The 26,617-nt window shown below is 46.9% G+C and overlaps 2 protein-coding genes across 2 annotated transcripts in view; both read right to left on the bottom strand.

The window, feature by feature from the left end:
• Positions 1 to 421, bottom strand: part of arb2a (ARB2 cotranscriptional regulator A) — a 106,027-nt gene extending 105,606 nt beyond the window's left edge. The window contains exon 1 of the mRNA XM_068738686.1: positions 316 to 421. Coding sequence (XP_068594787.1) covers positions 316 to 421 — 106 coding nt within the window. The remainder of the gene's footprint in view (positions 1 to 315) is intronic.
• A 2,238-nt stretch (positions 422 to 2,659) lies between these two features.
• Positions 2,660 to 26,617, bottom strand: part of kiaa0825 (KIAA0825 ortholog) — an 84,024-nt gene continuing 60,066 nt past the window's right edge. The window contains exon 22 of the mRNA XM_068738636.1: positions 2,660 to 2,822. Coding sequence (XP_068594737.1) covers positions 2,660 to 2,822 — 163 coding nt within the window. The remainder of the gene's footprint in view (positions 2,823 to 26,617) is intronic.

Genomic DNA, 26,617 nt, shown 5'->3' with positions numbered 1-26,617 from the left:
TATATTCTCCATGTTTGGAACTCTACCAGGACACACTTAAAGCAAACATTCTTAATCTGAATTATACTTTCCTGGCAAAATAATTCCTCAAACAAAGAGCAAAAAAGTTCTGAAAATAAAATAACTCATTCTAAAGTGACAGATATCATTATAAAACAACAACATATTACTCATGGTTCAATGGAACATTTCACAACACCGGCTCCAAGTTGTGATTTGGATCCATCTTGCCCACGTCCACGATGGCCGGTGGGTCGTGATCACTTTCCTTGTGTAAATAAAGCTTCCCGACTTCTTCCTGCTGGGATCATTCACCTTTGAGCGCAGTAGTTCTCTCCCTGTCCTCCTGGCCAGCGACCTGGGCCATAGCGATCCAGAACAGGCACAAGGCTGGTGTGGCAGCACGAGAACGAGCGCGCATGTGTCCTCCCAAAGGTCATGGAGACGCATCCTGGGACGCGTGGAGAAGAAAACACACCTGAATTGTGTTGCTTTATCCTCGAACATGAACAGAATCCCTCCTCTAATGACTGAACACCATAACTGTGCCAAAAAAGCTTGTTGCACCTGCGGAGGTGGGTTCAAGCCAAAACCTGACGTCACAGCCTTGCATTATGGCATAAGGTCGAGGCTTATTGGGTAAAACGGAAGCAATGATAATTCACCTTGCAATAGCGCATGAAATAAGCAACTATCTGTCAACACTATCGCTATTTAATTTTTTTTTAAAAAGCAGCAGCTCCAGTGCTCAACTTCGCGCACGTGTGATTAATTATGCAAATGAGGTAAAGTTCTTTTTGCTTTGAATCCGGGCTCTTAATGTAAGACACTCGTGCTTTTATTTCTTCACAGCCGCCCGAACCGAACCGAACACGCAGCTGCGCGGTAGAACGCACGTCGCTGTAGGATGCATGCACGCTTTCCCGTCGACTCACGCACCATGGGCGTTTGCGACTGTCCGGTTGCTGCTGCTGCTGCTTCCTTGAAATTTCTCAAAACAGGAAGTGACTCAGAGAAGCGCAGCGCGTGCAGCGCGTGAAGCTTCCGGGTTACCGGGGCAACGGACTGGAAGGGATTCTTAAAGAGACAGTGTGTACAGGCAGCTGCTCCAGGGAGGCTCCACCAGCAGCCACGTTGTTGGTTCTCTGCGAAACACCTCGAAAAATTGTGAACAGATGTTGATAAGATTTTGCGGGGGGGGGGGGGGGGGGGGTCTATTTTGGGCCTCGGAAGAATTTAGTACATTTTGAAGGGAATGAGGGATTTTATGTTTGTATAATAATTGTGTTATTCTGACTTTTCCTTTTGGATCTGCGTTTCTCCACGTTTTGCACGAGCATTCACTCGTGTGATGATTCAGATGTTTAGATGTCTGAACAAAGTTATTATATTATGAGAAAAGTTTCATGGTAATTTAAATATTTCAGAATTTCATGGGTTTCACGTGTCCAACGCTCAGAAATTCAGTTGGAGGAATATGTTTGTGTGAGCTATAGTCTGTTCAGATAAGTAAAGGAGGTTTGTAAGATCATTTTGTTGTCTTTTGTATTCCCTAAGTGGTTTGGTGATCACAATCTTGCTACATTTGCATCAGAATTCTATTTAAGGAAGGGAACATCTGCGATGAACTGGCGGCTTGTCCAGGGTGTCCCCTGCCTCTCGCCCATTGAATGATGGGATTGGCTCCAGCTTGGCCCGCGACCCGATAACGGATTAAGCGGTTGGGACAATGAAGGAAGGGAACATCTCTCTATCCAAAACGGTAAATGTTTTCCCGGCTCTCAAAGGAATTGCACAGGGTGTGCAGCCGCCTTTGTGAGCTGATATTCTGTTCTTGTTGAAGAAAAGAGCCTCGTTTGAGTCGTTTAATTTTCATCTAAGCATTAAGCGTAATAAAGTAGCGCATTTGTATTTATTAAAAAAAATAATTTATAACTTCATCATAAATTGCTGACTGGACAGAGATCAGACAGGAAACATTTATCGGCGAAGTGAGAATTTTATTTTCATCTTTAATTCAAACATTCCGTGTCATAAATAATAAAATGAGGACAAACTTGGAAAAGTATACCGAGCAATCGTATCACACATAAAATAAATGTTTTCTCAGTTTGCACAAAATACTGACTGATATTACAGAGTGGGGCAGCTTTTTGGGACACGGCGTGATAAAAACATACATCATGCTGCTTCTAAACCATAATATTTGATGTCTGATTTCAGGATCCAGGAGGAAGTATGCTGACACCAATGTCTTTACAGTCTTTCTCACACAAAAAAATAAGAAATCTTCAACTACTGTGTGATCACACGCATGCATCTTGTCCCAGGCACACAAATCCAGGCTCTCTGTTTTCCCAGAACTGATTTTTTTTTGGAGATGTGCTCCCAAAAAGATGAAATGCATCTGATGCTGTATAGAAAAGCACAAAGAGTCTGAGGCTTGTGCATAAAGAAGGAGGCGCCGTCTCCCTCGCTCTTTCTGTTGTTCTGCAGTCCTCTCTCCCACGTTTTCAAGCACGAGATATGAAAACTCCCTCCACACACACACACACTCTACTACCTTGAGAGCTGCGAGTGAATATTACAAGCCAGCATTTACAATGTGATAAAAAAAAAAAATCCAACTGCAATGGACTGTTATTGGGCGGCGCTCCTATCAGATGGCCGTTTCCCCCTGGGTCGGATTTGCTTGTGTTTCATCAGCTTCAAGAGGGTCCTGTGGTCCCGGGCTGCAGCAGCAAACTAAATGGGCTCTCCGAAGTCCCTCGACCATAGCTTGGTCCCCATCGTCCACCTCTGCGCCGTTCTGCATCTCCCACCTGGAAAACAGAGGCAGAACATCAACTGTTTAACACCGGTGAGAAGAGAGTGTCTGCAAAGTTACGTTCATGTAAGAAGAAGTGACCCGAGAGCGAGGAGTGGCCGGTTGTCCAAAACACCACGGCGCGCTTTCACTCCGTTATCACAACATGTTTGCAGATGACATTGTGATCTGCAGAGGAGACAGTGGTGAGGACAGCCATGATGGACGCTTAGAGACAGTGGCGAGGACAGCCATGATGGACGGCTTAGAGACAGTGGCTCTGAGGAAAAGACAGGAGGCGGAGCGAGAAGTGGTGGAGATGAAGATGCTGAGGTTCTCCTTGGGAGTGACCAGGTTGGACAGGATTAGAAATGACACAATAAGAGGGACAGTGAAGGTTAGACATTTTGGAGACAAGGTCAGAGAGGACAGACTTCGATGGTTTGGACATGCCCAGAGGAGAGACGGGGACTATATCGGTAGAAGGATGCTGAGGATGGAACTGCCAGGGAACAGGACTAGAGGACGACCCAGGAGAAGACACATGGACGTAGTGAGGGAGGACATGAGAGTGGCTGCTGTTGAGGAGGACGATGAAAAGGACAGGGTGAAGTGGAGAACGTTGATTTGCTTTGGCAACCCCTTATGGGACAAGAGGAAAGTACAGTAGCAGTAGATCACAAGGGAACCTTCCCTTTCTTTTTTCCTGCCATGTGGGTGTTTCACTTTGGCAAAAATTGTAATTGTTCAGCGAGACATTAAAACAGAAGGCGGTGAAGGAAAAGAGAGTGGATGATTTCACCGGCTGGTGCCTTCCTGTCAGGCTGACGCTTGCTGCGGCGTGACCACGCTATAAGAAGTGACTAATTTTAAGCAGAGGAAACCAGTTTCACAATATGTTCCTCGGTCAGATCGCGTTCTGAGCTTTGAGCGTCAGATTCAATACGTTAAGGTTGTTCCATTCTAAAAGACTCAGTATTTCAATGGAATCTCTCAACTAACGACTGCGGTCAGTCAGAACCCCGTATGGCGATGCGGCTGAAGGCCGATTTGATGTGCCGCATCCGCCGCATTGCATCCATCTGACTGCAAATGATTGCATTTTCATTGTGATCTCTGCATCTCCTTTCATGCTGAGTGTGTGTGTGTGTGTGTGTGTGTGTGTGTGCGTGTGAAGCATAAATGTGTGTAGGAGGGGCTAAAACACTAACTATTCCATGCATGTTTCATGCATACTAAGAGGCGGGCCTCTCAGTGCTGCACTTGATGAAGTTTCAGCCTCTGTCATAGTGGGTATCTGGACAAATCAGACGTCTTCTCCCTCTGATTCTCGACTACCATCAGCGGGGTAATTAGCGTCTGCGTGGGGAGGATCTGTTTATGTAAATACGCAGATTAGACAGAGCGGTTTCCTCTCATGCGACCGTATTCTCTCTCCTCAAACAAGTCTGGTCGACAGTTTTCCTGTTTTTTCTGGGTAATTGTTGCGTCTCAAATAAGACAGAACAAACAGAAAAGTAGTTCGGTCTGCTCTTGATGACTGCTGCAGACTCCGCTGGAGGAATGCAGATGACTACTGAGAGAGGGGGGGGGGGCAGACAAATTGCCCCAATGTTATTTTTTTATCTTTTTTCAGTGACATAAAATCAAAATCATTTCCACTAAATAACCATTATGGGATACAAACACTCGCGCAAACAAAACAACACAAATGTCAGCATGCAAAGGCGAGAGAGCGCAGAGGGGAGCGAGGGAGAACGGAGAGCTGAAGGAATGGCAGCCAATAAAGGAGGGAGCGAGAGAGGAAGGAAGGAAGACAGGAAGGGACGCTAAAGGTTTTTCAATGTTTAATTTTCAAATAGGATTAAGCAGAATGACATTTAGCTGAAGGTTACAGGCTCAGCATTGTCTTAGCTGATATTGATATGCAGGAGGCGCCCTGCTTGTCACCGGGACAAACACCATTGATGAATGAGAAGCCTTTCCCCAGGAAGGTGTTAAGTGCAAATCTGAAATGAGGGAGATAGAAGAAGAGGTGTAGAGAGCTGGAGCGACGCGGGAACGCGTACGACATTACAACAACCGTCGCCGCGTGCAGTGTCGCTGGACATTTGGTATTTGAGAGTGTGAATTGTTCCATAAAGCGCAGGTTGCGTATTTGTTGATATTCGTTGATCTCAAGTCGATAATGAGCTGAGAAACACACAAGGTCCGTCACCGACGGCGTCTGCAAATCATGTGCATCTTAAAAAAATGCACATGAAGGCTAAAGTCGACAACAACTTCACCGTTCCCTCGTTTTGGGAAAGTTTTCGCCCGGAATTTACATCTTAATAAGGAGAGCCTTACCCTTTAATTCTTATGGGCTCTGCTCATTTCTCATGCATTAATACTGGAGCTGCTGACTCTGCTCTTTCTCTGAATACAGAATAGGACACACATATTAAGACTCGTATATTTACAGGATTGATGCCACGGGAGATTGTCTGGGAAGCGAGATGAAAAAGCTGATGTATTTCAACACCGCCGTCGACGGGAAGCTGCCCCGATGCAGGCGTGAGACAAAGAGCGTCCATCCTGATCTCCAGCTGATAATGAGCGGTGATGTCTGGCAAATTAAGAGCGTAAGAACTCTGCTCGCAGATCATCGGGCAGTCAACTCACTTACTAGAGTCTCACTCGGAACACAGAGATGAAACTTTAGAGTCTCCGGGAGACGCAGAAGTCGAATAACTAGGAGGACGCAAGCGCTAATAAAGGAATATCGGCATGGAGCGGGTAAAAAGAAGAGACAAACAAAACAAAACGCACTCCGGCTTGAGCACCGATGACGAGAAGGAGAGCGAGCCAGCAGGAAGACAAAGTGCTCCAAGAGATCAGAGGAGACAGTGGCCGGTGGTTTCCTCTGCAGCTGTCAGTGGGCTTAGTGGTTTCTCTCAGAGCGCTGGATGTTTGTGCCGGTCTGGGTTCCGTGCCCGCTCTGCCACCGGGACCGCTGTTTGTTTAAAAGGCTGGCCTGTCAAACACAGAAACGCCACCGACAGCCAGACACTTGGCTAAACGGCTCTGACAGCAGTCCTAATCAGAGGCTTTTGCACATGGCCGCGGGGGGCCTGGAGGATCCATCATAACCCGAGCCTAAATATTTAGGTGCTAAACTTTCCAAAGGTCAGGCCTTTCCGTGGATGCCAGGGTAACGCGTGTCAGAGGAGCGGGAAGAGAGGGGGGAACGAACAAGAGTTAAATATCCTCTGTTGTTTCACCCTTTCAGTTTGGAATCCTCAGAACCGGGTTATGTTTGGCGGACTGGTGTAATTTGAGGTTAAGGAGATGAAGGTTGAAGGACTCAGGCTGGGAACGGTCTAGAATAGAATAGAATAGAAAGCCTTTACTGTCTTTGCATAGTGGATATACAAAGAGATTAGGAGCACTGCTCCGTCCGGTACGTAGTACAACCTAATAATAATATCAGAAAATGCAGGTGAATGACATAGCCCATTTGATTTTTACCCTTCAGAAACAATCGAAAAGCACAGCACCAACTTTCTGCGTCATCTCCCGGACACGAACGTTAGCTAGTCTGGGCTAACTAGCAAATCTGAGCGGAGAAAAAGAAGAAACACACACACACACACACACAGTGCAACACTACATAACCGACTCTTCACCTAAAGAACCCTGCAGCCACCCGGCGCCTCGGACAGGGATGGCGCCCCCCAAAGCCTTGAGGGTCTTGGCACCGCGAAAGACGTTACATTAATAAAGCAGCACATGACTCCGCCCCCCCCTCCGTGACTTATCCTCAAACAGGCTGGACAGCATTACATTTGCTTTCGAAATAATTCATTCGTTAATTAATGCAGCTAACCTTTACAAATATAAATACTGCATTCTGTTTATCTCGGCTGCAGGTATGTTTAATATCGGGCATCGGCAGACTAAGGACACCGGTAAATTGTTTTACAAGCAAACGTGTGGAAATAATTCCCTCTTATCTATCCGCTCACCCGAGATTCAACCCTGCGTCTAACGTATCCTGATAAGCTATAACAAACCAAGCGATCGACTTTGTACACGCTCTAAACAATTAAGAGACAACTTAAAAGAAAACTGAGAAAGTTCATTAAAAATACGAGGAAAGGAAAAAAGGCAAGTTGCTCGTTGGGATTGGCTATTGTGCGTAAGAATCTAGTCCGGTTGAGGTAACTGACAAGTTCACAATACAGTGCAGGGGGGGGGGGTCATCGCTTCAACTCAATTTCCACTGAGACACAAACATCCAATTCAATTTAGATATGTGCCTATGCTAGGCTATGAGCCGGAGGGATATTGTAACTGACAGCCATTGGACAGCCGGCTGGATCTGAATATTGACGAGATAGAAACTTGACAGAAGGGATTATGCTCTACCTGCTGACTCACTAGCCGCTACACTGATCCATGCTATTGTCAGATCAACTCAGTGTCAGGGCTATAGTATGGCTGCCCGGTGTGGCGGTGCCACTCAGAATTAGACCCCACCTGAGATCCGTCTCAATCCGAGCCGATGTCCACTCGAAACGGAGAAGAATCAACAGGGACCTAAGGAAACGCGTAAAAGCAAATCAACTACCTCAAATGAAGCTTTAGGTCCTGATGACATATTGGCCTCATGTACAAAAAAGAAATACACTAATACAATATCAGGGTACACTTTTGTACGGTGTGTGTGTGTGTGTGTGGGGCCAGCCTCGTCTTCCACGCACTCGCCCAATCCTGAGGGCCGTCGAGAGCAGACGAGTCATAAAAGGCCTGATCAAAGGGTCTCGGACGTTTGTGAGGACCCTTTGAAAGGACATCCACAGCAAGTCGACACACTTGTACGTGCGGCGACATGGAAACACACACACACACACACACACCCACACACACACATATAGCAGGCAAAAACAGAGGGACACTCACACGCAACACTTCAAACACCCTCTGGTTTTAAAGTTAGAATCCAAGCAATGATAAGTCCTGCATCAGACAGCACAAAGGGCCTTTTTCTCAAATATACCACACACACACACACACACACACACACACACACACACACACTGAGGCGTACAAAGGCTGAGAGAGGTTGAGGAGGAGAGAGACGGGACTGCAGATACGATCATTTTGAATAAAATCCGAGCATCATTTTAATAGAATGAAACACCTGTGTTTCATCCTATTAAAAAGACGGCACACTTCACATGTTTCTCACGTACTTTATCTGCCACATGTCTAAATACCATAGAAATATAACAGCACTCGAGATCTTTCGCCGCCAGGACAGAGTTTTCCGGGAGTGTCCGACCTTCCCAAACACTCTCCAAGAGCACGGCGAAGGCTCATTCTTCATTCTACGCTTTCATTTGGGTCAGTTGTGCGTAAAAACGGGCGCCAGTTTCACTCGCTGTCATTTTGTCATTCGGAGAATTACAACTATGACTTGACATCACGTGACAACATATTTCAAACACCCTCGAGGCGGCCGCTTCTAGCTCCTCGCCATTCTCTCTCGCCATCCGCGGGGGGAGGAGTTTGTGTAAATTTACCATGGCTTAATTACTGAATAATTTATACTATGCTCCAAATTAACGCAGACATTTCCATATTAATGTGTTTGCCAACCAATTCCACATTTATTTGAACTGCGGACAGGAGGGTAGCAATTATCACGGCGCATCGGAGCAGTTGCGCCGCTATTTCAGACATCATTAGGCTGCTTGTCCGCCATGGTGTGACTGCGAGGACGAGTATATTTGGACACAGCTCGGTACATTCCTCAAATAGGCTCGCTGTGCCTAAGTGAGTGAGATTTATCAAACCTTAGGTGTGGGGGTGAGGGGGTCGAGGTGTTTGACGAGATCAGGTCCAATTTAGAATCCCTGCTGTTTGTGAACGCATTATTATACAAAGACAACACATATCCAAACTCCTGCCAGGTGTGCACGTCCAACATCTGTTGGTCAGAGCGGTGGAGTCGCTGACTGCTCCACACGGATGCTCCTCTTATCCCCCCCCCCCCCCCCCCCCTCCTCCTCTCCTTGCCTCACCCTTCTTTTTTCTTCCCCAGTCTCTGAACTGTTTGGTTGTTGTTAGCAGCTCGGCTGAGGCGGCTGGCACCTTTCACTGAACCAGCACCCGAGAGGATGTGTGTGTGTGTGTATGTGTGTGTGTGTGTGTGTGACCTCTCTTACTTGAGCTGCCGTAAATCATTACAGCGAGGCCCTTCATCTAAGATTCCAACCAGTGTCCGACTCGTATGTATACCTGACAACTGTCTGACGCAACCTCTCACCGTATCAGCAACAGTTATTCCTAAAAGGGATCACAAAAAAAAATGGCTCCAAATTATGAAGCTGGGCGACGACAAGTTAATATCATGATTATTTCAAACCTTTAGTTTGATTACAATTAGAATTGATAAAGAATCCAGACAATCTCAGATGCCAGAAGTTTTACCCTAACGCTACATTTCAATGTTGATTAGGTTCAAGGACAGCAGATATTTAGTGTTGGGAATAAATCTAATTTATGAAATTATTAATAATAAATTAAATTTACTCTAAAAAAGCCCCAGAGGTCATGTCAGCGGCGAAGGCAGCGACAGTGAACGCAACACGGCAGTCCAAGTCCATCTGTCATGGCTTCAGCGGGGAATGTTTTGAACCAGCCAACGTCTACGCCTCTCCATGGCCCAATGGCCCTAACCTGGCTCTTCCTCCATCTATAACGGTCCTTCCATCCTCCTATCATTCCTCGTGTGTTACCGTAGTAACGCGAGGAGGCTAAGTTAGCTGGGCAGTCGCAAGTCAGTGATTCAGTTTGGCAGGCAGGTACCTGTTAGTGCGGCGGCATTCTGTCTTTCCCCCCCATGAGCAGAAAACCAAGACGGATAGAGGGAGAGATGGAGGGAGCGTGATAGATAACCGGCAGGGAGAAGGAGTGAAGAAAGGGCTCTTGCTTTGGATAGTCTGAGAACTGCGGTGCAAGTCGCCTTCAACGATTCACCTGGTCTCGGATACTTTAAGAGAAGAATCATTAAAGCCTCCCGTGACACGCCGCTACGCTCAAAGTCGGCCGTCTGGATTTGAAACCGTCACCAAAAGCAGACATGAATTAATGAACAAAGGAGATTCAGATAAACAGTGAGTGGCTTTAGGTTCCCTCCTCTCGCACAGGCAAGTACAAACACAGAGAACAAGTCTTCACTCATGCCATCTCCCCACTGAACACCATGCAGAGGAAAGGAAAAAGGTTTCATCTCCATCTGCTGCCAGGAAATAGCCCATTTCTTATTCAGTGTTTTCTCTTTGTCATTTGTGCATATAGAAACTGTGAAATCTACTAAGGAGCGCTGAGGGTTGGGGAAACTGTCTTGCTCTCAGACAAAGGCCTCGCTCCCAGACGTTGATCTGGCAAAACTCAACCCGGCTATATTCCACTTTCATAGCCGCTGTGAATAAATCGCATAATTCAGCATTTGCTACTTTTTTTTTATGGATCTCGTAGCAGCTTAGTTGAGTAAGTTGCTGCCGTGGTTCATTTTGTGCTGAGATATTGATGCGTGGGAATAATGTTACACCAAAGGTTAAAAAAAACGGCACAGAACTTTGACACCACACGCAGTGTGCTATGAAATATGAAATGAGTGTCAGGAAAACATCTGGATTTCAAACGCGATTATGTTTCATCAGGCGCAGCATCAATTAGCATTTAAAGCCGTGCGGAAAATCTTCTTACCCATTCACAGGTAAACTATTTGGGCTAATCCCATATATCCAATCCACGCATGCTGTAATGTGACTGCAGAAAATGCAGGGACAAAATCCTCTCTATTCAGCTTGCATTAGGTAGAGGGATTAAACGTAATATTACTGAGGTTTTGACACAATCAAGTGAATGCATACGACTGTCACACGGGGGAGAAGGATATAGCGAGGTAGCCGGATCATCGAGGTTATTTACCGAAAAGCTTTTCATCAGAAATAACGGGCGCCCACGCGTCACATCAAGGTAACTGCTGTCGGCTCATGTTTTAATGGACTTTCTCCTCAGGAACACGTTTAATGGAACACATCAGGCAGAGAGAGGCACCATGCTGATAAGTTAAAAAAAATCCTACATCATCAATCGATATACCAACACAGATTTGTTTTGAAAGAAATGCAGCAGTTAAAGGGGTAAAGATTTGCTGTCAATAGTTGCACGGCATTAGGGTTGAAGCGTGCAACGCTCCCAGGTCATCCTCGTTGAAACGATCATCTGCGTGTATATCAGCGTTCCTGTGACAACGTTAGCACCGGGTACGGTTTTATTGTGCCTGTGTGTGTGTGTGTGTGTGTGTGCGTCTCAAGTCTTTGCTTTGGCGGTGCAACGTTTCCACGCCCAGACCAGGGCTTTGCTTTCTTACCTTTTCAAACAGCTCCTTTGCCACGATGCTAATGGCAGTTTTAGGGGGTTAAGGCGATAAATAAATCCTTGCCGTCACCTCATTTTAAATTAAATGACACTTAATTATAGCTGTATGTGTTTTTCAAACACTTTGCATAATTTATTGTTCTGCTTCATCCTAATCTCCAGATCCTTATCACTCGTGCTCTATTTTACCCACCCCCCATCTGTCCTTATAATAAAATCCTAAAGCTCCCTCTCTCGGTTTTTCGTCCCTCTTTCTTGCTGCAAACAACGGCGTGAAAGAGATAAGGGAGGCGGCGATTGTGGGGATGCGACGCTGGAAAGGTCTTTGTCGAGTGTGAGGATGTATTCTACAGGTGTGTGTGTGTGTGTGTGGTAGTGGTGATACTGGCCGGGGGGGTAAGAATCGGGGTTGATTGAGCGACTTAACAACTGGGTCACTTATACGAACGCGATCGATGCCAGCCGAGTCGATCGGTGTTCACAACATTGGATCAATTGCAAGTAAACTAATACTGTGTGTATTAAAGTTCAGACGGACAATGCGCTGTGTAATTACAATAAAGCAGATTGCCTTCCCTCAGAAATCCATCCATCATGTACAGTAGAGCCACTACAAATGTATTCCCTATGGAAAGCATCAAGATATTGCCATCGAGCTTTGGAAATGTCAGGGCAATGGGAACGTGCAGGCATTGTGCAATTACATAATGATTATGGCAAACATTTCTCCCCCCCCCCCCCCCCCCGCTCACTCAGCGTGGCTGTAATATGCAGGGAATGGCCATGGGGGGGTTCATTAGCGAGAACAGGCTGCTGTTGAAAAGCTCTGGTTTCACCTCTGATCCCGGCTAATGTGATTTGGACCTGAGATTGGCGGAGGGGAGATTAGATGCTGGCTCACCCGAGGGTGGGAACCATAGGAGGAGACATACATCAATGTTGTTTGCGTTCAAACTCAAACGTCTTCTCACCTCTAATTTGTTCTGGAGCTTCTGTAATCTGATTTATTTGCTGCTCCTTAATCCACTGCATTTTGAAGTGGCTGGATTTGGGCTGGTTTTGGTCGCGGGTGGGACGGGAGAACCAGCGGATGACAACTGGGTTAGCGTTCATTCCTCTCATTACCTCATGGCTTACCCTCATGGCCCGCACTGTCAGTCGCAATGTCAGGCCACTCCTTCTTTCATTTCCTTTTCATTACACCGCTACTCTCTCCGTCACTTCTTAGCCCGCCGTTTATATCGCCGCCACCTTCATCCGTAGACTCTTTGTGCCCCTCCACCTCCTCCATTATGTCTCTACCTCTTTCCTTCCCCTCGTTCCTCTCGCCCCCTTTCATTAGGTCATAGTTGTGGTGATTTGTCAAGAGTGGCTGTGTTGATTAATAGGCTGGCGGAGCCCTTATATTTGGGGGCTGTCAGCAGGGCACCGGAGTGCCAGGGCCGCCCCGCTGAGCCCCCTCACCACCCAGGTGGCCCCATTTGGGCTAAATGAGCTGTGAAGGGTCTCGGCTATGCCCGCCTGCCCCACACTAAGATGTTGCGCACAAACACACACATATAGATGCGGGGGGGGTGCAAAATGCATGCAGGCATACATGCATACGCACACATATCAGCGATGCACGCACACACGCGGTCACATTCGTACTCAACACCCCGGCTCTCGCTGCCACGCACCCCTGCGTCCCCACATGATTTGTCACACTCCATCAATAGACAATAAGTTACTGCCACTCTTGCCTGTCACAGTGGGGCCCGTCTTCAGCAGACCCCACTGTGGTGCGTCCTAGCCTGGTGGAGGGGGTAACAGACAGAAAGAAAGCAGAAAGCGTGTAGTACTTGAGTGTGAGGGGGGGGGGGATGAAAAGAAAGAGGGAGCGAATGAGGTGGGAAAAATACAGAGAGACTAAAGACAGGTAGGTGGACGGAGAGGAGGAAGGGGATGCTTCGCTCTGCGCCCCGCATCCCAGCGGAGGGCTTACAGAGCTTGTTCTGACGCACACCCAAGTAGCCGGGTCTGAACCGGCGTGTGCGTGTGTGTGTGCGCGTGTGTGTGTGTGTGTGTGCGTGTGTGTGTGCGTGGAGTAACGCGGTTCAGCTGCTCCGAGCCGATTGCCTGGCCTTGGCGCCGGAGGTGGTTTTGCGTGCATGAACGCGTGTGAATGCAAACGTCCCTCTTTGCAAGATTATTTTGCAAAGGGGGACCCCCCCCCCACACACTTCCACCCCCGTGCCCGCCAAAACCGAGAGGGGCAAGACCTTGGTGAATGAGATCATCTGGCCATATTTGCACCCACGCTCGCGCACAAGCGTACACGCCTCCTCAATGATTCAACCTGACGATGGCTATTGGAGGGGAAACTTGGATCTGTGAAGGTCAGACGAGTCTGAACGGTAACATCCACCTCTCCAGGCTATCGCCACCGTCTCCACTCCTCCACTGTCATTACCGCCGGCCGGCGAGCGCTCATTATCAACTTACTTCATCAAATACACTTCATTATCACGCTTGTCCTTATCGGACAGATGGGACGGGCCCTCCAGCAAATGACAGAGCAACTAGTATAAAGCGATTCCCTTTTAAGGTCTATTCAACCAACGGGTCATAACACACAGAGTCATCTGCTATTAGTTTATCTGTGATTTACACTTGATTGGACATCTGGAGGAAGGAAAAAGATCGGTATACGCGTCTTCGGAAAATACGGTTTAATTGTACCAATGGCTATGTATTATAATTACATCTGAAGTGATTATAGTCATTATGAAGTCGTTATTTGAGACCGTTGAACATATGAAAGGCGGACGGGGACAGCGGCTGAATGGACAGCTGTTACTGAAGACACACGTTAACAGGCAGCCCCGATCACGCCGGGAATATGGACGACCATGAAATTAGGACTCAACGTATAGCAATTACAATGACAATGAGCTTTGTTCCATGTGTCAAGTATCAATCCAACACTTGCCAGGGCAGCTTTCATATCATAGCTAATAGGCAGTTGGCGGGCCGGGCCGTTACCGGCGGCTGAACCAAACTATTCCCGAGCTGGCCCCTTGCTATTGTGCTTAGCAGTTGACGGAACACGGTAACAGTAATACACACATCAGCTACATGTGCCCCCCCATGCAAATGAGTGCATTAGAGGCGACCTCGGAGAGCGGCGCACGGCCAATAAATCTAGCTGGGGGGGGGGGGAATGTAGCCTTTACCATGCGTGTCCAACCCCATCTATTTAACCTAATTACGCACACCATACCAGGTAATAAAAGTCTGCATGCCATCAATTCTGACATCCCATCCAGGACATTGCAAGAAATGCCTATTAGGATCTATAAATCCTCGGGATAGCGATATTCCCTCGGTGTGAAGTGTGTGAAAAGGTGTGTCTGTGGGAGGCTGAGTCCTCCCACACATGTATAATGTGTGAGCATGACTGAATGCTTTTTTCTTTTTACTATATCTGCTGGTATTTCTTTTATACAACTGAGTGCAGTTTTAAGTTTAGGATATAGAGCTGGAACCGATGAACCCGCCGGTGCCGTTCAGCCATTCCAAGTCTATCCTTTTTTTTTTTGGCTCTAATCCAAAGTGAAAAGACAAAACAACAGATAGCTGATTCAGACGGTACATCATGGGAGCGAAACCCGGCTTTAAGCATGCTGTTTTTTTTTTCCAAGCCAGGTGTTCACATCGTCTGTCACACCTGAGGCCGGGCGGAACGCGGCTGGAGGTACTTTCCCTTTCCGATGTCACGCCTTGGGATTGGTTAAAGAAAACAGCAACGGGTTGGCTGAATGGAATCTCCCGGTGTTTCAGCCATAGGCGGGTGGAGATAAATAGACGTGGTCACAGTATCTTCATTCGCACTCCCTTCCCCTTTGTCTGTAGCACACCTGAGCTCCACCCGACCCCAACGCTCCACCTGTGGATGTGGACGCGAGGCAGAAAGGGAAGGATGAAAGACGAATAGCCGAGAGGTGATGAATCCCGGTGTTGGAGGACGTTGCTATGAATCACTTTGACCCTCACCTCTGCGACTAATTGGTGGAATGAAGATTAATCATGTAAAGAATGGAAGCATTGGAAGAACAGTTTACTTCCTGTAAACACACACACGCACACACACAACTTTCATGAACATCATGCACATCCACCGCGCCCCCCCACCCCCCACTCGCCCTCCCACTCTGCAGTTTTGATCTCACAGAGGGAAAAGAATAAAGAAAAAGCAAAGACAGGATAACCAAACTTGGATTTCCTCTGCAGGATGTCATCCATGGAATTCTGTAGTAAAGCTAATCCATCACACGGTGTAAGAAAGAATAGCGTGTGTGTGTGTGTGTGTGTGTTTTCTATTAAAAAGGATTATTCCATTACCGAAATAGAACCGACTTGAAAAGCCAGCTCAGAATAAACGGTTTGGTAAATTGATTTATGACTGATGTATCTCACGTAAGCTGAAAACTGTGTTTTTCGGGGGGTAAGTGGAGGCATTGTGTCAGAAACAATTACTGTTTTCATATAGCTGGGAAAAGATGGCGAATCCGCAGCAGCTGTCAGGACATCAGGTCGCAGACGCTTAATGTTTGGGACTGATATAGGCGTTTGGGAGAAGGAGGTGCTTCTGTCTCATTGTGATTACTGTATTGCTAAGAAGGTAAGCCCCGAAATAGCAGCGAATACAAACACAATAAAGCACAAATAAAAAAAGATTTAAAAACATCTGCACATATACAGCATTATTCCCGATTGTACAGAGCGAGCACAATGCTGGCTGAACAGCGACTCGCCGTCGGCTCTTGAAGATTATGCACGTCTCCGTTGTCACATTTCGTGCATTGTGCAGACTTTCTACAAAGCTCCCCGGCTTCAAAGACGCTCCGCTGCCGTCTCAGTCACCTATTATAAACAATGCATTTTTTGAGAAAAGGCTGTAATTGTGCAAAAGTGTGGCACAAATGGCTTTCTAACATGACTTTATGCCTCCTCTATACGCAAGGACCCTGAAAGCGCTCTCCAATTGTACTTCTGCTTTCATCCAGCATAAAAGCTACCTTTGCCGTGTAGCTTCGGTGCGATACCTTTCCTAACCTTTACCCCACGCCCTCACCCACCGCGTTTCATATGAGTGCACAGCCACAATGGCTTGAGTAATGGGTCCAAAATGCCTTTTCCCTGAGCAAAATCGCTGTTTTTTGTGGGTCACGTAGAGGTAACTTTCAGACCCGAGCAACTACCTCTATTAGTAATGCCGTTCTCATTCTAATTTAACAGCCAAAGCATTTTGCAGTCCCTCACAGGCCCCCCCGCCACTTAGCCTGGCTCAATGCAGAGGATACCCACAATAGAGAAAAAGTAAGATGGAGAGAAAAACACGAGAAGGTAGAGAAAGCGAGAGCTCTATCCTTGTTTGAAATCCGTCAACATCCAGGAAAAGCTTCGCCCCGTCATTGCGGAGGGGGGGGGGGGGGTTGCAAGTCAGCCATAAATGTTTTTTTCTGCTGCAGGAGGAATTGGTATCGGAAGTTAAACCAAGAGCCCGAACACGTTTGCAATCTAAAACAACCCGGTGGCCGGTTGGTGTACGGCCTCACATCTTAAATGCATCAACGTTAGATGCTTTTAGTGCCAAACGGTCGGCCTTGTTCCCTGCTTTGTGCTGTAACTGGGATGTAAAGTGCTTATTTTTACACTATATTACAACTATAAAGTTGTTGCTAATAAGAAGCCTCTGTAAACGGATTGTTGTCTCATCTCTATGAGCATCTTCTACTCAGATTACAGCCTTTGATGTGATGCACTCCATCCTTTATGAAAGCATGTCGCGGGCGCAAGAACACGCGTGCACCTTTGTGCGTGTTCGGAAGAGAGAGCAGGCTGCAGACTGCGGCCACTGGGAAATCAAGGAGCACTTTGTCATGCATCCTTACATGCGTGACACAGCGTCTCGTGAGACGGCGCCTGATTGGTCTACGAGGTATCAAAGAATGACGGATGAGTGATGGCGTCAAGGGGATACGGGGTGTGTGTGTGTGTGTGTGAGAGATCTGTGTGCGTGTTGGCTGGGGTGAGAGCGGTGACATGTCTTGGTGGCTCCTTGTCAAAGCCAGCTGGCAATGCTTTCCAATTCTGCCATAAGGGAGTCAAACGCCAGCGAAGTGTCAGTTTTCAAGACTCGCATTGTTTTAATGCAGACGTGACGCTACAATGGCCGCACAATGGGACAACAATCGAACTCCCTGACCGCCGACGGGAAGACAAGAGGCAGAACTGAGAGATTATTGCAACCCATCCCAAAAAGATGGAGACATCGCTCTATCTATGGTTCAGCATGGAGGATGTGACATCACTGATATCTAGCAACAACTTGAGAGATCACCTCTTCAAATGCACTTTTTGTGTCAATCTATCTCGGGTTGAGTTCAGGACCAGGAATGCCAGATGTCTGTCCAGATGTTGTTGATATTCATCCTAGACTTACTTCAGATTTTCATGCTGTCCAGGAGAATCCAAGGTCACAAGGCCTTGGATCGCATAATGCCTTGCGACTGTGCTGGACTAGTATTGACGTGAGGATATCCTTTTCCTTGTTATGATGGCATCACTTCCAAACGCATCTCGCTTAGTTGTGGAAAGTACAAACTCAAAGTTACTCATGCTCTTCTTCTCTAACTTTATGGATCTTGTGCAGCTGCTGCGCCGAAGAACCGAAAACCCAAACATCTACATCGGAACGTGCATAATTACCGAGCACGTCTTTCACATTCATCACCTCTTAATAAGATCATGTCGAAAGGCAGACATCGTTTTTACTTCGCCTCTATTCATCACGTTTGATTGTTGTTGGTTTTCTTTCATCAGCAGGTAAAGGACTGGCGTGGAGCGAGACAAAGCACCCAACTTTTCTCTCCTTGGTCTCTCGTTCTGATAGATGTTACGAGCTCTTACCACCCCGAGAGGTGGAAAGAGAGACAGCGGGAAAGAGGAGGAGGATTTACGCTGGCACCGCATTTTTGTCCAATTAATAGATTGCCAGGGTGTTGCATATTTTGCATGACAAAGGAGGGTAATATTAAACTGCCATTTGTAATGAAAATGCACTTTGCAAATTAAAAAGTGCAGAAACCCAATTTCTCCTACCTCTTTAGGAAATAAACAGTCCTTAACCAATTAAAGTGCATTGTAATAATTCCGTGATTTATAGCAGGTTGTTTAACTTTCAAAACTCGGCTAACCTATATTAAGGTCACAATCCATCATGTCTTGCATGGAGCGCTACGGAGTAATGGCTGTTGTATTAGCTGCTTTTGATGATAGTATGAAAGAAGTATTAGCACTTGTCAACAAAACTGCTTACAACATAACATTAGCATGCATGAGCTGCGTTGCCTATTCATTATCTTGGCAGCTCCACACTCGCGGTTACTGCCTTATAAAACATTTTGCCAGACCTAAAGCACACACTCGCTGTTTGGTTTTGTGATAGAGTGGCAACATGCAAAGCGTGGGGCGCGCTCTGGTTGCAAAGCAAACAGGCGCTGGAAACATGAAACGGGGGGGGGAGACAGAGGAAAGAGAAGGGAGGAAGAGAAGGACAGAGGGATGGGGACGGGGAAAGAAGATCACACTCTGGTCTTGCCTTGATCATTCTCCATCGGTTAAATTTCAGTTTCAGTGTTATAAACAGACAATGTCCACCGGCTGGCTGGGGAGGGAAAAGGAGACCAAGGTTCGGGAAGAGTGCGATGTGAAGTTACACACTTTTACAGTTCAGCTGTAGCTGAATGATAACTGGGAAGAGAGCGAGAGAGCGAGCGAGAGAGAGAGAGAGAGAGCTAAGCTCTGAGGGTAACATTTGGAGGGCTGTTGAACCAGATACAATGCGCAGAAAGAGAAAGGTTCGGCGGGAAGCAGTAAGTGATTTGAGCGACAGAAAACTCGGTGTGATGAGGGGCTTGAGAGCGAGACGTGCATTGAAATGGAGATGGGGGGGAGGGAGGAATAGATGTAAACACAGAGAAAGAGTTCCAGCTGAAGGGCACGGCAGGGTACCAGCCAGAGAGAGAACGATGCAGAGATGCAGGGCGGAGTGACATGGTGACATTTGCCTCCGCAAATGGGTTCCCTGGCTTTAGACGCACAGTCTGGTGCGATGCCCCCCAACCGTGAGCCAAGAATGCACTTAGCTCAACAAGAGCAAATGAATGGCCCTGTTTTGACTTCTACCATAACACTCCTTCTCCCTGATAGCTGGTGTTGGGCAGAGAGATTCTGGAACAAAGGGATCCCTGAACGTTTATACCCCAGCACAACAGCCTAATTAGTGTGTTGAATCTGCAGCGGGGTAATATGTGGCTTCAGTATAGCTCTCATGCTTCTGACTCGAGGACGACTACATTTAAAGGACGCGTCGACGCACAAGCTAGTCATCGTTACAAAAAGCGACGTCCGGAAGGCATCAAAAGGAATCTAAGATGAAATGCAGAGAAGCAAACACACGGTCGTTGTTTTTGGACACCCGCCCGCTATGAATGTCACACCAAAACACCAGACGAGGCCAACGCCGCCACCCCAGGGATGCAATAGAGCTCACATGAGTCTAGCTCTAGATGCTGAAATAATTCCATAGCAATGAACATGCTAATTCTGTAGCATTAGCTTGAGCTGGTTTTTTATGTTAATATTCTTTTCAAGCTCATAGTTGGATGTTTGAGGAACCTGGATGTAGAAATTTGTGATGAAGCACGGAGGGGATGTGAATTAATAGTGTGTCATGTTTCTCCACACGGCGCACACATACATGTTCAACGGGGCTAAACGCACGTGTCCTGGCTACACGTGCCTCCGCGCCGCCGCTGATCGCTCACCGCCTTGACCTGCTCTGCATGCGCTGATGTCTAAATCTCTCTGCCCGGTTTCCTCAACGGCTCCCCGATGATTATTCATGTGCGTTTAACGCTCAAGCAGCCCCTCATTAACTGTGTCTCGCTGGGCCATACGTTGGGCCAAATTACGCAGCTTTGACATACACAAACCAGCAGGGGAGGAGGATGGGCAGGGAGCGGCGCCGTTGGGCTGAAAGGCCCGGCTCTCTACTCGGTGCTCTCCAACAATAGCTAATGTGTCTGTACGGCATTTTTTAAAGCAATCAGCACCTTCACTTTTAGAGGAGCGGAGGGGGAAGGGTGGAGAAGTGGTAAAACACATCCGGTTTGAGGTGGACCTTTTACACCTTTTACGCCTTTGAAGTCCTGTGCAAAAGTTCCGAAGGCAAAACAAGGGGGTCATTGATCTTCCACCTTTGAGGAGCCAGCAGTGGTAACAACGGTGAATTGATGTCTGAGTAACAGCGAGCCAGCCAGAAAAAAATATATAATTTAAATTTACAAAGCCGCCTCATGGTAGCACGGGTAGCATGGATAGCAGGAGCTAGCGTAGCGCTGGCAGTGTCCCCCTTGAGCTGGTCTCAATCCCAGATAAATTCAGAGGGCCGTGGCAAGAGTGGCATCCGGCGTAAAACTTTGCCAGATTGAAACGTACAATCAGCCTTAAACATGAAAGTGATACCGAATCGGACCGCCATTAACTCACAGGATGCCGGTGGAAGTTGGATTAATGTGGGTGGAAGAAGAGGCCGGTGTTAAGGAGGACGATGCAAAGGACAGGGTGAAGTGGAGAAGATTGGTTTGCTGTGGCGACCCCTGACGGGACAAAGCAGCATTCAAAGTGTACGTAAAAACCTCATATTGGGGGACTAATACTGCCATGAATAGCCACGCCTCTTTTGGTATCTAAAATCATACACTGCAGGCATTATGGAGGGGGGGGGGGGGGGGGGGGAGTTGGCACTGAGGAAGGCCTCCATTTTATCGCTATTGTGTAATCTCATTGTAAAAAAAAAAATAGAATTTGGCCTGGAGAGGAGGATTGTCTGGACGTAATGTAAAGGATTTGCATCGTGAGCAAGGAGGGATTTAATTTTTAATTGACTGGTATTATCGACACAAAGCTGCGATCCTTTATCGCTGTGTGTGCGCGCGCCAGCTTTCAGCGTGTGTAATTCTGCCGCATTAGAAAGACAATCAAGAAATAAACAGCAGACACAAGCAACTGTTTTCAACTTCAAGAGTAAAATGAACCTCTTTAATCGCTGACATCCGATGTCGTCATGACAGCAATCAAATATAACGCGAGTAAAGGTCGAACGATGGATGGAAAGCAACGGAAGAAATTAGCCCTGGACTGTGAAGTCACTACCGCAGACGTGATTAGCCCGACATCTTACAAACACACACGTTTCCATGACAGCCGACTGTAGTATGCGTGATATTTACAAGTGGTATGGACAAAAATGTCCCTGATACTTCATCGGTGAATGCAGGTAGTGGCGAAAAAGAAAGATATACAGCATTTAAACTCAAAACAGAAAAAAAAAACGAACCCTTCTGTTGAACAGCGCATGCATTGTAAACGTCCGGCGATGCAAATGTTATTTTATATCTGCATTCTGAAAACACACCGCAACCTGCACAGTCGCTGCGACCGATGAGGGAAATGTTTCGAACATCGACTAAACTCAACGTGGCCATTACAAAATCAGCCTTTATTGAACAAGGAGCTGAAAAGTGAATCATTATTTACTCTCCCTCCACGAAGCCGGGCAATCAAATCAAAATGTGACATTAGCGTGACCTCAGCCCGATGTGAATCGCTACCCTTTAGCACGGCGCAGAATTGAGACTAATCCTTCGCAGCTCGCCGCTTCTGAGGCTGGACCTGAAGATTTTGGGAGCGGGGGGGGTTCGAGCCATATGCTCGGCGTGTGACAGCTACATCACAGCAGTGCGACAGAAGTGTGTCATCCTCACGGGATGGTGGTAGACCCGGTGTGTGTGTGAGAGCACCACAGACGTGGTGGTGTGAGGTGTGGTGCAGATGGCCTAATGCTACCTGGACTCTCTTTACGGGACAGGAAGTGACACGATGACACGTGGGCAGGCCCCCGCCATCAAGGATACTCGTACCTTTACGCTTGAGCATGGAATACAAAATTTTGAATTTCAAAATAAAACTCGTACTATTTCTCCCCTAAAAAAACCATAGAAGGTTTCTACCCTCCCTTTCAAACATGGCTTATAGGCACAGAAGAGCACAGGTCTCTCTCTCTCTCTCTCCCTCCCTCCCTCCCTCCTCCTCCTCTATTTGTCAGTGTCTCCTCTCCCTCAGTTTTCGTACCGGGTGAAGGTGTCCTCTGGGGATTAGGAAGGCCTCGGGGGGATTTGTCTTAGTGCAGAGTGCCACCTTGTTGTCAGGGCTGCTATGACACATTCCTTTTAAAGCCACCCCTGAGAGACGCTCACAGAGGAGAAATGTCATTCTATAATGCAATGCAACATCAACGCAGGAGCATACGTGGAAATATTGTATGATATCTATTCAAATGAAAAGGGATGAGATGAATTATGACATGAGAGAAACGCGTTTCAGACAGGATCTGCATCTCCTCGTGGCATGTTGTGCTGATCTCTCATCTCTAAAATGCTTTAAAACCTCGACCTGAATTTATAAAATGCTTTTTCCCCCACTCTAATTAGGGTTGCATTGATTCGAGTGCACAACATAAGTGCTAAAGTATGTATTTGTGTGGCTATAAGCACATAAGCATGGCTTTTGTTGACTCTGTGCTTACCCACTTAGATCTATATAGGAAATCATTTGCACTTTATACCAAATAAAATGTTCTGAATTCCAAATATGACAGTAAAAGAATGTTTCACTTTAAAAAGGCATTTGCTCTCTTTGCCTCTAATGTAGATACGACCCTTTGGAGAAGGAAGAGAAAATGTCTTCCGTCAGAAAACTCACTTCCTGTTATGGAGAAAAGAGAGAATTAGAGGAGTCATGAAGAAGAAGAAGAAGAATGGTTGGTTTACGTGACCTTCCAATTGGCTGGCTGGTGAATTCACACACACGTGGAATCAAAATTAAACAAACGACACACACTTATGCAAAAGTGTGCAGGTTGTGTGTGTGAACAGGTTTCCAGATAAATAACGTGAAGGTGAACAACATGGCCGGCGGAGCGCTGACACGTCAGAGACGGGGACCAGAGGATGAGATCACTGTCTCGCCCATGGCGCACGCACGCACACACACACACACACACTATCAGTCTCAAAGTGTCTCTGGGAGTGTGCAGCGAATGTCTGCTGCCCCATGCATAAACAATGTGCCCTGAAAGACGGAGGAGTGATACCATGGCCCTTAGCCCAACTCCCATGAGCCTCTCTGTCCCCTCCATAACCACTATCATCGGTCTCTCTCTCTCTCTCTCTCTCTCACACACACACACACCCAGGCAGAGGGCGCCTTCTAGACACATTCAAAGCGTATTGGATTAATTGTTTATTACATACGGTAAGAATATTTCACACTCCTGAGTCACATAAATACATTTCAATCTCTGTACTAACAGCAATTATTGCTTGTAGCCACATCTGTCACTTACAGCGTTGTAAACATTTGCTGTCAGTTTGATCTTCCATGATTAAAAAAAAAAAGAATCCTTTTTGCAATTAGATGGATGTGCATTTTAAAATTTCCAGCAGTGGCAACAGGAGTCGGATGGAAATAACCCTAATGGTTCAATGATTTCTTTTTTTTTTTTAAACACGCCACAAACAGAAATGTTATTAACTTCAACACATAATCTCCTAAAAATGAAAACCCCAAAAAGTCTCTAACCCGTGCGGCAATAAATAAAAAGGCAGATGTCGGAAACACAATAAAACTAGAGACATGATGGCGCACGTGAACACCGTGCAATCAGAACGAGGCTAGGCAAGGTGAGGATGAAATACGCAGAGGTAGATGATGAGCTGGAAATAGTGGTGGAAGCAGAGGAAGAAAGGAAGATGGAGTGAGATGGTGAAAGTAAGAGGAATGCCCTCAGTATTATAAAGGAGATAATAGAGATATCCAACTACTGATAAAAAATGTGCTATTTCACTGGAGCTCAGAAAAACACAGGAGCTTGCGGGGGGGGGTCTGGAGGGAGGTGACAGTGGTGGATGTGGCTGTCCTGTCTGTCTGACCTGATTGCAAATAAGCAAAGGAGCTCCGCCACTGCCCAGAAGCACTTCCTCATGCACGCAACTCCTCTCGCTCATAAACACACACAGCCTTTCCCTTTAATAAGACTGCTTAATGGAGGCATGCCACAGCAGCAAAATGTGTGTGTGTGTGTGTGTGTGTGCGTGAGGATAGATGCATGTAACCGGTGAAGAAGGGGACAAGGAGGAGGAGAGGGCTGCTCTGGTGAGACAGCAAGGAAAACAGGGGAAGAAAAAAGGGGAAGGAGGGGGGCTAGGAGGAAGGGAGGGGCGACGGAGGATTTCCGAGACGCATTTGCAATTTAAAACACGGTTTGGTGTAATGAAAATGTAAAGCAGTGGTTTTATTTTATTCAGTGTGGCAGGTTCGGATTCCCAGAGAAGCTCCACTCGAGCAATCAGTCCATTAATAATTGAATTTTTGTTCAGGAGCCACACGTGTTTGTGTACCCGAGTGTACGAGTGAGTGCGAGATCACGCGCGTGTGAAAAGTGCACGAGACAAACCTCTCTACTTCTCCCAGCTGCTGACCCTAATATGATGCAGCCAATTAGAGATCTTTATTTAATTGCTGGGCGACTCGTCCTCGCTGCACACCGCCACGCTCTGCCAACAACTACCGCTGTGGCGGGGCGTGGGACACGCGCACTTACAGCCATGCATATGCACACGCACACACACACACACACACACACTGTAGCGCACACACTAATGCAAGAATTTCCTTGATCAGAATTCCCAGAGGAGAATGCCTTGCTGCAGCTGGGCTATTTTAAGCCCGACAGAAGGAAACAATATTCTTTTTGTTTTGATATAAGAAACCGAAATTACAATATGTTTGCAACTCAACATATATGAGTCCTCAAGCTGTGCGTTACACGTAACACACATGTAACATGTAACACGTAACACACGTGTAACAGGTAACACACGTGTAACACGTAACACACATGTAACATGTAACACACGTGTAACAGGTAACACACGTGTAACACGTAACACACATGTAACATGTAACACACGTGTTACATGTAACAGCACCGAGCGGAGAAATACCAGTTTCCACTTCATTTACCCCAACTCTCTCCCTCTTTTGGCCTTAAAACTTCCATCCATCCCTCCTCTCTACCCTAAATCGGGTCTGTCCTCTCTCTCTCTCTCTCTCTCTTTATCTCCATATCTCTCTCTCTCTCTCGCTCTACTTCTCCCTGGCTGTCAGAGAGTATCAGATCAGTAGTTAGATCCATGGCCGAGGCCAAGCCGGGCTCTCGGCTCTCAGCACTCTACCACAACACATCATTACAGCTGACAGCAGGACTTCAAAAAGCGGCGTGCACGTGCACGCACACACATACGGTCGAGTTGTGCACGCACGCTCTTGTGAGCCATTGCAGAGCATAAGATCTCTACACGTTTAATAACTGCTGGAAAGATTGTGTGACTAGTGTTTTTTGTGTTTGTGTGTTGCATATTGCATTTTTTATTGTGCAAATATCTTTTTTTTTTACAAATCGCCTGGTTGAGATTCATAAAATACAAAGATTTAAATTGAGGGTTGGGGGGGGGGGGGGGGGGGGGGTTATTGCAACCTCCAAACCCAACAGCAGCAATATGCTGGCGGGAAGAGTTAGCCTCTGTGTAGCACTTCCAAGGAGAGGAATAGTCCCTCTTACAAGCCTTAAGGGCCAGCCGGGTATGTGTGTGTGTGAGTGTGAGTGTGTGTGTGTGGGCGGATAGTTTTTAAGCAAGGCTGGGGACTTTAAAGCTCCTGCTAAATTGAGGATTCCACACACACTTGAGAATACACCTGAGAGTACACACAATCACCATGTAAAACAACAAATCTAACACTTCGCCCACTTTGATCGGCTACCCGCAAAACAAGCCAGCGAGAGGGTGGGGCTGGTGGGTGGGCGGATAAGGGAGGGCAGGTACGGCAAAGAGTTGGGATACGGTGCCCGAATAAAGTGCCCACTTCCCTCCCCTCCGGAGGATGACAAAAGAGGAGAGGAGAGGAGAGGAGAGGAGAGGAGAGGAGAGGAGAGGAGAGGGGGGAAAACAAAACCTACTAATCTCCTGGCTTCGCAGGAAAGCCACAAAGCATCATTTTACGCAGCGGAGTTAACGGGAGAGCACCGGCTTGTTCCAGATAGAGATATTCAGTCTGTCAGTATAAACTGCTTCTGTTTGCGTTTTGCATTTATTTCAATGCCAGACTCAGAGCATAAATTTTTCATCACCTGCTAAGCTATGAATA

The sequence above is a fragment of the Brachionichthys hirsutus genome, chromosome 4 (assembly GCF_040956055.1).
Source record: "Brachionichthys hirsutus isolate HB-005 chromosome 4, CSIRO-AGI_Bhir_v1, whole genome shotgun sequence".
Taxonomy (NCBI): Eukaryota; Metazoa; Chordata; class Actinopteri; order Lophiiformes; family Brachionichthyidae; genus Brachionichthys; species Brachionichthys hirsutus.
The sequence above is the reverse complement of the archived record's forward strand: the minus strand, read 5'-3'. Positions and strand labels throughout refer to the sequence as shown.